General features: G+C 59.7%; 1 protein-coding gene across 3 annotated transcripts in view; it reads left to right on the top strand.

The window, feature by feature from the left end:
* The window catches only part of TMPRSS2 (transmembrane serine protease 2), a 33,988-nt gene that overhangs the window by 16,154 nt on the left and 1,969 nt on the right, over window positions 1-15,865 (top strand). For all 3 annotated transcript variants that reach the window (XM_059164772.1, XM_059164773.1, XM_059164771.1), the window contains 9 exons: window positions 386-505; window positions 5,899-6,025; window positions 7,172-7,282; window positions 9,494-9,537; window positions 10,857-11,028; window positions 12,205-12,380; window positions 13,290-13,385; window positions 15,090-15,232; window positions 15,647-15,799. In XM_059164772.1, coding sequence (XP_059020755.1) covers window positions 386-505; window positions 5,899-6,025; window positions 7,172-7,282; window positions 9,494-9,537; window positions 10,857-11,028; window positions 12,205-12,380; window positions 13,290-13,385; window positions 15,090-15,232; window positions 15,647-15,799 — 1,142 coding nt within the window. The remainder of the gene's footprint in view (window positions 1-385; window positions 506-5,898; window positions 6,026-7,171; window positions 7,283-9,493; window positions 9,538-10,856; window positions 11,029-12,204; window positions 12,381-13,289; window positions 13,386-15,089; window positions 15,233-15,646; window positions 15,800-15,865) is intronic.

Raw genomic sequence — 15,865 nt, 5'->3', positions numbered from 1 at the left:
CCGCATCACCGATTCCGTGCTGGGGTGTGACTGTCCTGTGCCACCTCATGACCTCTGCAGCCCGGCCTTTTCCGTCAGCCCTGGGCAGTGCGGACTCAGCTTCAGAGGTCACCTGTGTGGCAGAGAGGACCTGGGGTGCTGTCCAAGTCCAAGGCCACGGGCCCTCCCACTTGCAACAGGTGCTCCGCTGTTGCTGACTGCCAGTGCTGCTGCTTTGCTGTTGATGGTGGCAAGGACACATCTGCTCCTTAGTAACATTGAGGGGGGAAGGGTTCTTCTCTCCTGTTACTTGGGACCCTGAGAGAGGACGCCGGAACTCGCGCTGTGTGCGTGAGGTTTTCTCGGCGTCTCGGGCTGACTGGGTCTCCCTCCCGTCATTCGCAAGTGGAGAACAAATGCTCCGTGTCCGGGATAGAGTGCGGCTCGTCGGGAACCTGCATCAGCCCCTCTCACTGGTGCGACGGGGTCCTGCACTGCCCCAGCGGGGAGGACGAGAACCGATGCGGTAAGTCGAGGCAACGTGTGCACCCGCGGAGGCAGCCTCTGTGCCCTGATGCCCAGACTGCGCCCCGTCCTGGGCACCCAGGGGAGGTCACTGAACCGCGACCCAGATGCTCTAACCGCAGACGAGGACCCAGGCTCGGAGTACACTGCTGGCCCAGCCTCACAGCGGTGGGAGGGGGACAGCGGGCTCCCAAGCGCGGAGCTGGGCTCTGTATTTTCAAGCTGCTCACCTTCAGCACGGTGGGGATCTCTCGTCACAGAGAGGCACCCGGCTTTGGCTTTTTATTATTTTCTGTTAATCGTTAGGAGAGATTTCAGGGCAGGTGGAGTGGATGTCCTGGAAAAGGGTGCGTGTGCGGATGAGATGCCTGTACCCATGGACAGTTAGCCGCGGCGTGACCCTGACCCCGGCCTGGCCCCTGCCGAAGGGACCGTCCGTGGGCTGTTTCCGTGTCGTGTGGGTGGGCGGACGTGGAGGAGCTGGCGTTATCCGCCGTGCGTGTAGCTGACCTCTGCCTCTGGTGTGCAGCTGGCTTATTTCTCCTGATGACCTTGTAGTTTGTCCTCTGGCACAACGTGTGAGCCCGTCTGCCTGGCTGTGGGGCTGTGGCCGTGGCCCTGTGGTACTGCGCCCCTCTGACACGCTTAACTGAGAACCTTTTTTTTTTTCCCTAAGATTTTATTTGTTTATTTGACAGACAGAGATCGCAAGTAGGCAGAGAGGCAGGCATGGGGTTGGGGGGGGGAGCTGGCTCCCTCCCTGCTGAGCAAGGAGCCAGATGCGGGGCTCAATCCCAGGACCCTGAGATCACGACTTGAGCCAAAGCAGAGGCTTTAACCCACTGAGCCACCCAGGCCCCCCAAGAACCTCTTGTTTTTAAACAAATTTCAAAGTTGCAGTCCGAGGGAGCACCAGGACTATGACCAGAAGCTTTTCCCTTCTCCCCTCAGGTTTGCCCTAAGTCCTCCCCTTTATTTAAGCACGGGGAGGCCTGTGGCCGGCGGGGAATGTGGGTCCCCTGCCTAGTCCTGTGCCCTCCAGGGTGAGGACTGCTGCCTTGCATGCCCTCCCTGCCCAGTCTTGGCACCTATGGGGGGCACATCGCGGGGAGTCCGGAGAGGAAGGTGGGCCCCGGCATCGGCACCATAGGGCCCCTGGGGTCACCTGTCCCCCACTGGAGCCTCTCGGTCCTGCGTGCCACGCCTGCGCCGGGGAGTGTCTGTGCTGGGCAGTGACCCACTCGCGCCTGCAACTTAGAACACAGCTGAGTCTCCCCCGTGTGTTGCTGATGATGGTTTGTCACCGTTCTCCTGAGTCGGGGGCGTCTGGGCTTGTGGAGCGCGGTTCAGGTGTCCTGTGTGATGGCGTTCGGTGTTTCCACGTGTGGGCACGCACGTGTGCAAGCACAGACTCCAGCAGACGTGCTGTGTCCTGCAGACCCCCCCCTCCCTCCTCTTAATGGTTAAGTTGTGTTTTTTAAAATACTTTGAATTAATGTCCTCAAGCAGATCAGCATCAGCAAGTACCAAAGGATATGCAGGGACACCTCCATGTCCCCCGCTGTGCTCACACACGCGCACACGTACACACATGTGCACACGCACACGCGCGTGCCCGTTCACCAGCCAATCACGCTTCTTTCTCAGGCAGCAATAGGTGTTTCTAGCTTCTCCTTCCGGAGAGTTTTTAAGTGAAAAAGCACATAAGTGTGTGTCTGTTTCCTGCTGCCCTCCTTTCTCCGTGCCCAGTGCCCAGCTGACGGGCAGGTCTTGATGGCACAGATGACACATCCTGGGGACCATTTCTGTGCTCTGGTGTGTGGCTTCAGGGCCCTGGGAGTCCCCTCGTCTCCATGGACATGACATGCGTGTTCCAACCGTAGGAGCACGTCAGGGAGAAACACCCCCAGAAACAAGACCGCTGGGTCAGAGCGTTGGCATGTGTGTAATTTGATCGACCCAGCTGAATTCGGGATTGTACAACTCCCCATCAATTACTGATAGAAAACAAGATTGGGTGCACACGGCATTGCGTGTGTCCTCTGTATCAGATCAGAACACACCTTTGCTGTGCGTTTAATTCGTCCCCCCTAGAGCGGAAATTACTGTCATTGAAACGCGCGTCTTCTGACGCTGGAGCATCACCCATCCCGGGAGAGCGTTCCAGTACAGGCGCGGAGCGTTCTTTGCTCAGAGCATACCTGCTCTCGAATATGCGTATGTGTATTGAATTACACGTACTGTGTCCGTGGCCATGGTTTCCGGGACCGTTCGGTGTCACGGGAGATACTGAAGCACAGCTCGGGGTGGCCTGGGGAGCACGCTGTTTCGCACACTTGAGACTGGGTGGGAGGGAGGACCTCAGGCGTTCTCCCCGCGGAGGACGGTGACCGCTGCGTGAGGCGGTGGGCACGTCCGCCCGCTTCACAGGGTGTGCGTGCCGCCTCCAAACGCCGGGTCGTACCCCTCCTGCGTAGGCGATTGTCCTTGGTCGGTTACACCTCAGCAAAGCCGAAAAATTCCTAAGACTGAGGAAAAGAATTTGAACTTGAGACCATCTCCAGCTCTCTGGTGTATCAACTGTCATGTTTCCCCAGTTAGCGTTTTTTTAAAAGTTTTTGTGTGTGTGTGTGTGTTTTTAGGTTTATTTTTATTTGAGAGAGAGAAAGCATGAGTAGGGGGTGGGGGAGAGGGAGAAGCAGGATCCCTCCTGAGCACGGAGCCCAATGCGGGATTCAGTCCCAGGATCCCAGGATCATGACCTGAGCCGAAGGCAAACGCTTCACCGACTGAGCCCCCCCCCCCCCCTGGTGCCCCTTCAAGTTTTTACTCATATGCCAGCTAGTGAGCGTGCCGGGGAATATTAGTTCCAGGTATACCAAGTGGGACACTTGTGTCCACTCCCCGGTGATCGTCCCAGCTGGTGTCCTCCTGACTCCACGTCACCTCTCCCTGTTAGCGTTTGATCACAGAGACACCGGAGGGGAAAAAAGCCTCTAAAATGACCACAAATCCAGAAGGCAGTGTCTCCTTTGCTTTCTGCTGTGCCGCAGAGTCTGTTTTATTTTTAATTTTGAAATTATGTTTAATTCCAGTGACTTCTTAGAAAACTTAGCGGACCTTATTTTTCAGAAGTGTTGAGTGTGTAGAGAGAGGATCGAGCGTCTGGTCCGGACTCCCCCGGTCCCCGACCCGCACACATCTGCCCCATGTTTAACACTTGTGCTGGTAGGGGGCTTTCATTTTAATTGATGAGTCCATGATTAATACAGTCTTCTTAATGAAGAGTGAGCTGAGTTCTCAATTCATGCTTGGGTTCTTTCTTGGCATGCGGGCAAATGCATAATGTGTTTGCACTTGGACAGTGGGTTTGAATAATGCATCGTGACCCGTAACCACCGTCATATCGTACCCATATCATACAGAGGATTTTCACTGCTCTGAAAACCATCCGCGCTCTGCCTCTCCACCCCTTCCTCTCTGGGCCTCGGCAACCACGAATGGTTTTATTATCTCCATAATTGTGCCCTTTCCAGAGTGCCACCTGTTGGAATCCTATGCCTTGTAGCCTTTCCAGATGGGCTTCTGACACTCGCTGTGATAGGCACTTGAGCTTCCTCCCTGGCTTTTCCTGGCTTGGTGGCTCTTCTCTTTTTAGCGCACAGTCCTAGTCTGTTGTCCGGCTGGAGCACCCACGGAGCACGTGGCTGGCTGGCCCGGGGCGTGTGGGGTCACTCACCCCGGAAGCATCAGGAAATGATGAGCCTGGGGCTGCGGGCTCCGCAGGGACTGCGCTGGAAGGTGTCGTTCAGGACATGCAGGGAGCTGTGGCCACAGACGGGCGGCGGGAATGAGGTCTGCCGTGACCGGCTCTCCTTTCACATTCGACATCCCATGGTTCCCGCCCCCAGACCTCAGAGCGCGGTTTCACGGTTTCACACGCTTTTCGACTTTGCATGGCCTGGAACGGAGCGTTTCGCGGCGGGCCCTCTTTCACGGCCCTTTTCAGGGTCGTTTCTGTTAGTTCAGGACCCGGGTCAGGCCTGCGGCCGCACGGGCTCCCACTCTGTGGCTGTGCCCGTCTCCACGCGGCCGCTCACAGGGAACATTCTCGGGATCCTGGATCCAGAAGGCACCGGAATAAAGCGAGGCTTAAAGTAGGTCTGTAATGTTCTGCTTCTTTAAGCAAAAGAACTGGGGTCATTTGGGTCAGGCACTGCTGGATTAGAGGTAGAGCGTGTGTGAGGGCGCCAGGCACAGCTTGGGGCACCCCGCTGGGACCCAGGGTATAGGGCATGAGGGGTCAGCTTGTTGTTCAAAAGGATCGTTTCAAGGTCATTTTTAAGAAACCCTTTACCTTATTCACTTACTTTTTAAAAAATCAGCGTATCAAGGTGTAATTCACATACCATAAAATTCATCCTTTACGATGCACAATTTGGGGACACCTGGGGGGCTCCATCTGTTAAATGTCTGCCTTGGGCTCAGGTCATGATCTCAGGGTCCCACATCGGGCTGTCTGCTCAGCGAGGAGCCTGCTTCTCCCTCTGCCTGCCTCTCCCTCTTACTTGTGCACTTTCTTTCTTTTTCCTTCTCTCTGACATAAATAAAACCTTAAAAAAAAAGGGGGGGCACCTGGGTGGCTCAGTGGGTTAAAGCCTCTGCCATTCGGCTCAGGTCATGATCCCAGGGTCCTGGGATCGAGCCCCGCATCAGGCTCTCTGCTCAGTGGGGAGCCTGCTTCCCTCTCTCTCTCTGCCTGCCTCTCTGCCTACTTGTGATCTCTCTCTTTCTCTGTCAAATAAATAAACAAAACAGATTATACAGTTTGGTGGTTTTTACACGTCCACGCAAGTGCGGCCATCCCCGCATCAGTTCTGGAATACTTCGTCACCTGCTAAGGGAAGGCTGAGGGTTCCCCCCACCCCCGCTTGCCCCTCCCCCGCCCTGGGCCCCAAGCAGTGGCTCACCTGCCCTCTGTGGCTGTGGATTTCCTACTCGGCGCAGTTCACAGAAACGGGGGCGAACAGAGGTGCAAGCGTGGCCAGCGCTTGGCTCCTTTCAGGGCTGGGGGTACCCCGTGGTGGAGATGGACCGCACTTTGTCTGTTCCTCCGCGGACGGTCCCTTAGGCTTCCCCGATTCTGGCCGTTGGGATGAACGCTGCTGCTGAACATCCGGGGCGGGTCTCGGCCCAGCGCCTGCATTCGGTTCTGTGGGGTCAAGAGCACGCGAGAGCTGAGAAGGGACAGACCGGGGACGCCCCCTCCGGGGTGGTCCGTGCCTGGGGACCAGGGACCCGGTGCGGCCCCCTCTGAGCCTTTGTGTCGAGGGCTGGGGGCTCGGGGGTGACGGACGGCCTCCCGGAGCTCACAGAGCCTCTCCCCTGCTGCAGTTCGCCTCTACGGCCCGAACTTCATCCTCCAGGTGTACTCTGCCCAGAGGAAGTCCTGGCACCCCGTGTGTCAGGACGACTGGAGCGACAGCTACGGGAGGGCCGCCTGCCAGGACATGGGCTACCGGTGAGTGTGGCCCCAGCTGCGGAAACCCGGGAAGGATCCTCTCCGTTCCTCCCTGAATGTCCCGGCACACCGACGCCGGGACACTGGTCTCCTGCCCAGGGCTGGCCGGGGAAGCCAGCAGGTGCCCACTGCGTGCCCCCCTCCCCTGCCCCCTTCCTGCCTCTGGTGACCAAGATTCACTGCCGTCCCACTCCGTTACTCGGGGGTCACCAAGGTCCAAGGTGCTAGCTGAGGGTCTTTGGTGGCGCTTTTCTCCAGGAGCCTCTAGGCAGAGTTGAAGCCTTAACCTCCCCCGCGGTCCTCCATGGGACCTCGGTGGAGATGGGCAGGGGCGGGTCCCTGGGGGAGTCAGAGGGAAGAGATCACCCTTGGCCTTCACTGTGCATGCTTGGGGGAGGCACCGAAGCCTTTGAACAGGAGAGAAGGGACATCAGATCTCTGTGGAAGAGAATTCAGCCCTTCCCGGGGCCACGGGGAGGGTGGGAGAGGCAGGAGGGCCCTTCCCAGGGGTTCCCAGCCGGAGGCTCACCAGAGCATCCCCCGGAGGGCATGGCAGCCATCTGGGCCCACGGGGAAAGGCTGGGCCATGTTACCTTAATGCCACCACCTCTTCCTTGGAGTGTCCCCATATGACCTTTGTGCAGTCCTAAGGGGTTCGCCAGAGGCCGGTTTTCAAAATTAGTTACCACTTGATAAGAAATTTGGCATCTTAGCTAGCGTACTATTTCCAAATGCCGTTCTCAGATTGCAGTCGGATGACCTAGTGAGGCCCCCCTCACAGCTCAGGACCTGAGGGGAGGTTACAGCCGGACGGCTTTCAGCGTCTGTCCCTTTCCTGAAGTTCCTGTGCTCACACTTCCTGTCCTCTGGTTTCTTTATCCTGACCCTGGAGCTCCCTGATCCTGGGAGCTTAGAGAAAGGCCAGTGGAGAGCTTTTACCGGACACTCCAGGTTGTTGCCGGGCAGTGGACGAGATGGTTCTAACCCAAGGTCACTTGATTTGAACTTGGGGTTTTGTTTTCCAAATGCCCGTCGGTGTTTCTCTTAATTGGAACCCCCTGCAAGAGAAGTCCGATGAGAGGCACAGGACTCGGGGCTGCTTATCGGGAAGCCGTTGTTTTAATTAACGTTTTCTGCCTCTTTTAGGAATAGTTTTTATTCTAGTCAAGGGATCGTGGATGACAGCGGAGCCTCCAGCTTTATGAAGCTGAACACAAGTGCCGGCAATACGGACCTGTACAAGAAGCTGTACCACAGGTGCTGGGCGGTGCCTTTCTCCCTCTAAGAAGATGGGTAACGAGCGACCGGGAGACACCACGGGGAGTCCGTGCCGAGGCTGCTTTCCCTGAGCCGGAATCCCGGGTGTCGCTGAGTTTCTCGTTGGCGGGAGAGGGGACCCGTAAGCGGGGCTGGTTGCTCTGGGTTCATTTTTGGGGAGCAGCTCAGGGTTGTTTACTGTTGGTGCCTTTGACGGCATCGGATGACGTCATAAAATGGCGAGTTCTCCGTACCGCTGTCTTTTCTTTTTTTAAAAAGATTTTATTTATTTAGCGGAATGAGAGTGAGTGAGCATAAGCGGGAGGGGGAAGTCGGGGGGGGCAGGCTCCCCCCAGAGCAGGGAGCCCCACACAGGGCTCGATCCCAGGACCCCGAGGTCATGACCTGAGCTGAAGGCAGACGCTGCACCGACAGAGCCCCCCAGGCGCCCCCTTACTGCTTTTCTTTACTCCCTGGACATTAGAGACGTACATGCTACCTGTACAGGGTGTGTGTCCAGAGAAAGCCTCAGGGTCGCAGACCTGGGGACCAACTGATCGCACTTTGCGCGGGTGTTTGCCAGTCTCAGCCCAGGAATCCTGCTTCCCGGAGATCGCATCAGTGTCCTGCTGTCTTCCCGGGATCATCATTATTACCTGAATGTTCTCTAACGTAAAAGTCACACAGTGTCCTCTGTGCGTAGGTCTTGGTCCGCTCCCAGGTCCCTATCGCTCATCCCCAGGTGGCCAGCCAAGCCGTCTCCTCCCCGTCGGCCAGCTGCCAGGGGCTGCCCTCGACTTGGGAGTCACCATGCCGCCCCTCCTTCCCTTGAGTGGGAGGCTGGAGCAGTTTGCATTCCTGGTGGCTGCTGACCGCGGTGCATGGGGGCTGACTCCGCCCAAGCCGCCCAGCCTGGCTGTCCCCAGGAATGTGACAGGGTGAGCCCAGGAGGAGGGCTGTGCTCGCCAGGTGCAGGCATCAAAACAGCAGGGCTGTGTTCTGCTAAGCACAGCTGCAGGGGCTCTTCGTAAACGCTGGGTGTCTCCGTTCTGCGGACACTTCCCTGCGGCTTCGGGGCTGAGCAGGGACAGAAGGCTGCCTCCTGGCCACGAGAGCCCCGGGAGCTCACGAGGTGGCCGCTGGCTTGGCAGGGAAGACGAGGAAGTCTGTGGCTGGCATGGGGTGGCCCGTACATGTGGGGGGGCGGGTGGAAGGCTCCTTCCTTTGCGTTGATACCCGGGTCAGAGGCTCCCACTGGGGTCCGAGCGGCCGCACACGGCACCTCCACGGAGAGGACGGTTGGCTTCGTGATTCTCAGAAAACCTCTTTTCTTCATGGGAACGTGGCCTCTCTCGGGGTGGTTAAGCCCCGCAGTCCAAGACCAGCAGGACCCGCAGTGTCCAGGGAAGCACGGGGCTCTCAGTGTGAGGGTGGCCGAGGGCACTTCGTACAACAGACTTGAGCTTTTGTTGGATCATTTTGGGGAGGTTCCAGGAAGCAGGGCTTGGCTCTGGACCGGGTGCGGTTAGGAAGCGAGGGTGATTTTGTGATTGGAATCTCAGCACTGCTTCTGGAAGGGGGCGGGCGTGAAGCCGGGCTACGGTGAGATTGGCAGATGGGTGCCATCCCTCCTGGTGGCCAGCAGAGGGGGCTGTCGGCGACCGTGTGGCTGGGACGCGGTTCCTGCCAGCACCTTAGGGCTGGTTCTCTCCCTCACTATGTATAGTTGGTCATTCATCTTTCAGCTGTAACTTCAAACACTTCCCTCCCAAACGAGTAACTTTTCTCTGGTTCCGGAGTCAGTGATCAGCTGCCCTTGCTTTCCGTGCGGTTGTAAAGCAGGAACCCGGAACTTTCCGGATGGCTTCCGGACAAAACCAGGGGCTGACTTCGAGTCCTGGGGATGAAAATTGTAGCCATGTTACAGGGTGCCACTCCGTCGTGGTACCCTTCTCATCCCACTCTACAGATGGGGAAACTGAGGCACGGGGAGGTGACGTAGCCCGCCCAGAGGCACATAGTGGAGACTTGAAAGCCGGGCTTGGACTCGGTGCCCCCATGTAGATCTGCTCTCCTTATCCGGGTCTTCGGTCGTGGGCCCTTCCACACTGGGGAGGCCGGGCCGTGAGAACATTGGAAGAAAATGTTTATTTCTAAGTATTTTGAGGGTTGAGCATCAGAGTGACCAGAGTGTCCCCTCTTCTTCTGCAGTGACATCTGCGCCTCGAAAACAGTGGTTTCTTTGCGTTGTATAGGTAAGTGATTCTCGATTACCCCCCTAAACAGGGAACACGCAGTAGGCTCGGAAATGCCTCCCTGGTGTCTGGGGAGGTGGGGGCATGGGCTGGGATGTGTCTGGAAGCCTTGCGTCCTGCCCGCACCCCGGCTCCCTGCAAGGAACACCTTTCTGGGAAGACGGTGTGCTAGAGGTGCCTTCAGCCTCGGGTCCAGGACAGCCGTCCCCTGAGAACAGGCAGTCTCGGGAACCTAACGGCCCCCCCTCTCCTGCCCCCCTCCCGGTGGGGCTGGAGGCCGTGGCTCTTCCCATCCCCGGGTGGGGATTACTTACAGCTTCCAAACCGCTGTCCGTGTGGGAGGCACCGTCCCTGTGCTCCCCTCTCTGGGGTGGCCCGGCCCTGTTACTGGGTCCAAAGCTCAGCTTTTCAGGAGGTGAATCCAGTAGCCACTCCCGGGGGGTCCTGGCCACTGCTTCCCGGCTGGGCTCAGCTCAAGCTGCTTCAGGCCCTAAGAGAGCGTGGTGCCTGCCCCATCCTCCAGCCCTCGCCGTCCGCCTCGTGGGGCATGAGACCCCCACGCTCCAGCAGTTTGCAGGCGCATGGGGGGACACTGACGGAAGCCCGCTCCTCTACGCTGTCGGGGATGGGGACAGGGCAGGGGACGGGAGGGGCTCGGAGACGGGATCCCCTGGGACTGCAGCACCCCCTTCCAGCCTCCCGCTCTCTCGTTTGGTCTTGGTCCACGGTGAGCTGCTCCCTGTGCTTTCCAGGCCCCCGCTTCACCCTCCCCCTCCCATCTGGAGGCTCTGTCTTGTAAACGAGGCTTTTTCCCCACCGGTGACCCCGGGTTTCCACAAAGGAAACCTCGTCTCCCTTTCTGGCAAAGAACTTGGCACAAGTGGCAGGAGGCCAGGCACTGCGGGTTCACGCTCCCTGCCCCCCCCTTCCTCCCCCTCCTCCCTCCCCCTCCCTCCCCCTCCCTCCCCCTCCCTCCCCCTCTCTCTCCTCCCCACCCGCCTTTGCTTTGTTCAGGAACCTTGGGGCCTCTGAGCATTCAAGCAGGCCCGGGCCCCTTGTTATCCAAGATCCCCCACCTGGCTGTGCAGGAGACCCTGACAGGATCAGGGCCAAATGACAGGCGGCATCGAAGGCCAGCAGAAGCTTCCCTGGGGTCTGGGGGGGTCCGGGGAGCGTCTAGGACACACTCTGTCGAATTCAGACCCAAACGAGTGGGACCGAGAGGCAGCCGCAGGGCCCCAGTAGTCTGGCAGGAGACGTGGATGGAGCCGGCGGGTCGGCCCCGCTGGTGCCCACGGCACAGTGCTTGTCGCTTTCAGAGTGCGGGGTCACGGGGAAGACGATGCGCCAGAGCCGGATCGTGGGCGGGAGCAGCGCGTCCCCGGGGGACTGGCCCTGGCAGGTCAGCCTGCACGTGCAGGGCACCCACGTCTGCGGGGGCTCCATCATCACCCCCGAGTGGATCGTGACAGCCGCCCACTGTGTGGAGGAGTAAGTCCTTGGGGTGAGGGGGTCTCGGGCATGGCTTGGGGCTAGGGGGACCCCTGCAAGCTCTGATTTCTTGGCCTGTACATGGGGCACGGCACCTGCTTCGTGATGCTGCTGGAGGGTCCGGTGGGCTCGTGCGTGGGCAGCAGAGCCAAGCCTATCCCCCACCCCCCAGCGGGTGCTTGCGGGCGCCCCAGCATGCTGGGCTCTGGGCGGGCTGCCGTGTGGGGGATGCTGGGAGCAGGACCCTTTCCAGCCTGCATCCTAGCTGAGTCCTCGGGAGGCCTGGTCTCTCCTGGATGCCTGTCCTCAAGACGGCACACCGGAGGACCTTGCGTTGCTCTGCCCGGGGTTCCCTGGGCCCCGCAGTTAGGCAGCCTTGGTGATGGTGTTGCCTGCACAGATGGGTGGGGAGCGGGGAGGGCGGCCAGCATTTACAGTGTTGGCCTTTTCCTTTAAACAGAGTTTTTTTGGTCGCATCCGAATTTGGGAGGAAAGTTCATGTAGCAGATCTGTTCTGAGTCAGAGGGAGCTTGTGCCCGGCTTGGGTCCCAGCCTTGCCATCTCCCCGCTGTGTGGCCTCGGCCGTTCACACAAGGTGTTTGACCACCGTGTCCCCTCTGCACCCCTGCGGGACAGGCGAGCCGCCGCCTCCCGGGGCTGTGGGGAGGGTGGACAGAGCGAGGTCTCCCTCCTTCCCTTCTCCCGCCGCCTCCTGACGGCTGCCGGGATCCAGGATTCTCTTCAAGGGAAACCCCTCGATAAGGCTAATGCCCAGATGGCTGTTAGACCTAGAGTCTAGACATTGGTGCACATTTATTAAGCACCTACTGTATGCCAGAAGATGGCCTACCACATAAAGGTAGGTGAGACTCTGTCCCGCCAGAAAGGAGGTGTGAAACCTCATTTTGGAGGCATCCGGCCCAAGAGAAAGTGTCTCAGCACCTGGAGGGTTTGCAGGCTGATGTGGAGCACAGGAGGGAGGAGCTCGTGGCGACGTAGGGGGAGGGGCCGGGGGATGGGAGAGCCAGGACCAGCTTGCTGGCCTCCCATGTAGCTTCTAGCGGGTCATGCCCCTCTGGGACACCTGGCTCCGGCGTGTGGCTTCTGCAGTCACCACGTGAGTGTTTCATGTTCGCGCTGCCGAGACACTGAGCGGCGTTGGGCTCTGTCCTCCAGACCCCTGAACAACCCCCGGTACTGGACGGTCTTCGCGGGCGTGCTGAGACAGTCTTTCATGTTCTACGGACACGGATACCGAGTGGGGAAAGTGATCTCCCATCCCAGTTACGACTCCAAGACCAAGAACAATGACATCGCTCTAATGAAGCTGCAGACGCCTCTGACGTTCAGCGGTACGCCCCGGTGTCCCTGAGGCGCGCGCCACTTACGCTGCGTCTTAAGGACAGAGGTGGATAGGAACGAACCCTGGGCCGTGCTGACCAACCGGAGGGAGGGGTGCGGAGGGCTGGCTCGCGGGGCGTCCTGCCCCTTACAGAGCGATGATTTCTTCAGCATGCGGAAGTCTGGAAGGGGCTCCAGCCACAGCCCCGTGGACATTCGGGGTTGGCCGCTTTCGGTTGCGGGGCCCTCCTGCGCGGGGTGGGACACGGAGTGGGAGCCCTGGCGTCCACCCCCAGAGGCCAGCAGCACCTTTCCGCTGTGACAGCAGTGTGTCCTGTTGCTGGAAACCTCCTCGGGGAGACATCGCCTGTAGTTGAGAACTGCTGGTCTAACGTTTGTCAGTACTTTTCCGTTTTCACATGACCCCCACCAAAATAAGACACTTCACAGTTTACAACAGTAAAAAACACACAGGGTTCCCCTTGGGTTCGTGTTTGGCCATTGTAGTCCGTGCAAGGGTCCCTGCGGAATGTTCCAGCCCGCTTGGGTACAGACGAGGCAGAGCCTTGTCCCTCCCCTCGAGGTGTTTGGATTCAAGTTGGGATACGGTTTGGACCCAGAAGGAGCTGGTCGGTGGGGGTGGTGTCCGGAAGGGGCCTCCGAGGTGCAGCGGGGAGGGGAGCTCCCCGAATGTGAATGTTCAGAGGCAGTAATCCCATTTGCAAGTAACTCCAGAGAAGGGAGCACCCCGCCTGTACGAAGGAGGGGTGCAGGGGGGGAAGCGGGAGTGCCAGAACACGTAGGGATCTGGAATTTCCCACGAGCGGCCGCGCACAGGTGGGGAAGGGCCAGGGGAAGACCGTCGCAGGAAGCGTTTGGTTAGACCAGACTCGCTCACCGTGTGTTCTCTTCTGGAGCAGACAAAGTGAAACCGGTGTGTCTGCCCAACCCCGGCATGATGCTGGAGCCGAACCAGTCCTGCTGGATTTCCGGGTGGGGGGCCACCCACGAGAAAGGTGAGGTCCCCCGGGACACAGCATGCGGTTTGGAAGGGGGAGGTCCCGGGTTTAATCCTGGTTCTGCTCCCTCCTGTTGCAAGCGCTTAGTGGTGCGAGGAGGCATCTTACGCGTGGTTCGCGGCCGTGTGAGAAGTGTGTGCGGCGCATGTGCACCTCCTCTAAAGCAAGCCGAAAAGTTCCAGGCGGGGCAGCGTGGGGGTGCGTGTCGGGGAGGGGCAGGCCAGCCGGGCACCCAGCGTCCGGTGTGAACACAGATACCGCGGGTGAGCCTACGGTTGTGTGCCCGGCTTCGCGGCGGCCAAGACAGATGAGGAAATCAGCACGGATTTGTGGGGCGCCTCCCATGGGCTGGGAGCACAGCCCAGAACGAAACAGGACGGATAATGTCCGCATTTTCTCGTGGGTGTCTGGGGGCAGAATGTGGCCAGCCAGGAACCAGGTAACGGAATTAGGACTATCAAACGGCAGGAAGTTGTAACAGCGAGGGCCTGGCTGCTTTGAAGAGGTGGTCAGGGAAGGCTTCTTGGAAGAGGCAACATTGGAGCTGAGATCCGAATGACCAGGCTGTTTAAGAGGCGAGGGTCGGTGTGGCTGGGGCGCGGTGAGCCGGGGTGAAGGTGTGGGCCATGCGGGGCCTCATGGGCTATGGGGAGGACGCTGGCTTTTATTCTGCGTGAGATGGGACGCCATCGGCAGGTTTTAAGGGGAAGAACAGGGGCACGGGAGTGACTCATTCGGTTCAGCATCTGACTTGTGATTTCGGCCCGGGTCATGATCTCAGGGTCTTGAGGTCAAGCTCCGCTTCAGGCTCCGTGCTCAGAGAGGAGTCTAACCGAGGATTCTCTCTCCTCCTGCTTGCACACGTGCTCCTTCTCTCAAATAAATCCTATTTTGGAAAAAGAATGACGTAATCTGGTGGCTCTCTGGGGAGTGCAAAGGATGCAGGCAGGAGGGGGCTGAACCCCAGTGTGGGGAAGCGTGGCGTGGTCCTGCCTGACCAGTTGGCAGCTCAGCCGTGGGTGGTGGGCTGGAGTGGGGGACACCAGTGCACGTTTGGGACGGAGCCACCATCTTGCTGATGGAGTGGATGTCCGCAGAGGCGGGAGAGGGACCCAGGGACCCAGGGAAGGGAGGGCAGCTTTGTGCTTTGTGATCTGAGCCCTGGGGGAGCGGTGGTGGTGGTGGTGGTGGTGGTAGTGCCATGGCCTGAGCGGGGGCCACTGGGTGGTGAGCATTTGAGGAGCATTTGAGGTTGAGGAGAGCAGGAAGAGGCTCTGTTTTGGTTCCTGGAGCCCGTGGTGCTTGGAGGACAGCCATGTGGAGGTGTCAAGGCAGGAGGGAAGCTGTAGGGCTCATGGCAAGGGCTCACGCTGGACGTGCAGGGGAGCGGAGAGGTGGGGCAGTGTGTGGAAGCTCCGGGGCCACCCAGGAAGGGTCTGGTGAAGAGGGAGCCCCAAACCGCGTGGCTGGGTGGAGAGAGGAGATTCTAGAACGCGGATGGCTTTCCGGAGCCGGCAGCACCGAGCACACAGCACCCGCAGCCGGCAGCACCGAGCGCACAGCACCCGCCTCGAGGCTGACCCGGGTCCCGGGACAGACAGGGCTCGGGAGGAGCAGGGCGGGCGGGGAGGGGCCGGGCCCCTCGGTGTCCTGTCGCGGGGGAGGGAGGCCCGCGGCAGCTCGTGTGGTCCTTCCCCTCAGGGAAGACCTCGGACGAGCTGAACGCGGTCATGGTGCCGCTCATCGAGCCCTGGCGGTGCAACAGCAAGTACGTCTACAACAGCCTGGTCACGCCGGCCATGATCTGCGCGGGCTACCTGCGGGGAGGCACCGACTCCTGCCAGGTGAGCGCCGATGCCGCGAGGGGTGTGGGGGGAGGGGCGTCCGCGCTCCCGCACCGAGCCCGCTTCTGCTCCTCAGGCCATGGCCATGCGCGGTGCTGAGGCTGGGGACGCGCGTGCTGCCCTCCGCGAGCGCCCCCGGGGGTTATTTCGTCAGCTTGTGGGGGGGGCAGAAGTAAGTTTCTGAACTATTTAAAAGTACGGTCAGCAGCTGGTAACTCCTGCCTGGTGCCCGCAGACTCGTTACCCGCACGTGGTCTCTGCGAATTATAGTGCTGTCCCTTCTCGGGGAGCCCCGAAACCCGCGCCCCCACGCGTGACTCCCACGGGGCGCCCACCTCGACCCCCGCCCTCGGCGCGTGGCCGCTTGTGTGCGCGGGTTGTGGTCTGAACCTCTGCCCTTGCTGCGTCCCCCAGGGTGACAGCGGAGGTCCCCTGGTCACTTTGAAGAGCCGCATCTGGTGGCTGATTGGGGACACGAGCTGGGGATCGGGCTGCGCCAAAGCTAACAGGCCAGGCGTGTACGGAAACGTGACGGTGTTTACGGACTGGATTTACCGACAAATGAGGGTAACTTTCCTGTCCCCCTCTTCCCCGAGGGCTCCTAGTCTGGTGTCAGAGCCCGGAAGTCTGTGG

The sequence above is a fragment of the Mustela lutreola genome, chromosome 2 (assembly GCF_030435805.1).
Source record: "Mustela lutreola isolate mMusLut2 chromosome 2, mMusLut2.pri, whole genome shotgun sequence".
NCBI classification, from domain to species: Eukaryota; Metazoa; Chordata; class Mammalia; order Carnivora; family Mustelidae; genus Mustela; species Mustela lutreola.
The sequence above is the reverse complement of the archived record's forward strand: the minus strand, read 5'-3'. Positions and strand labels throughout refer to the sequence as shown.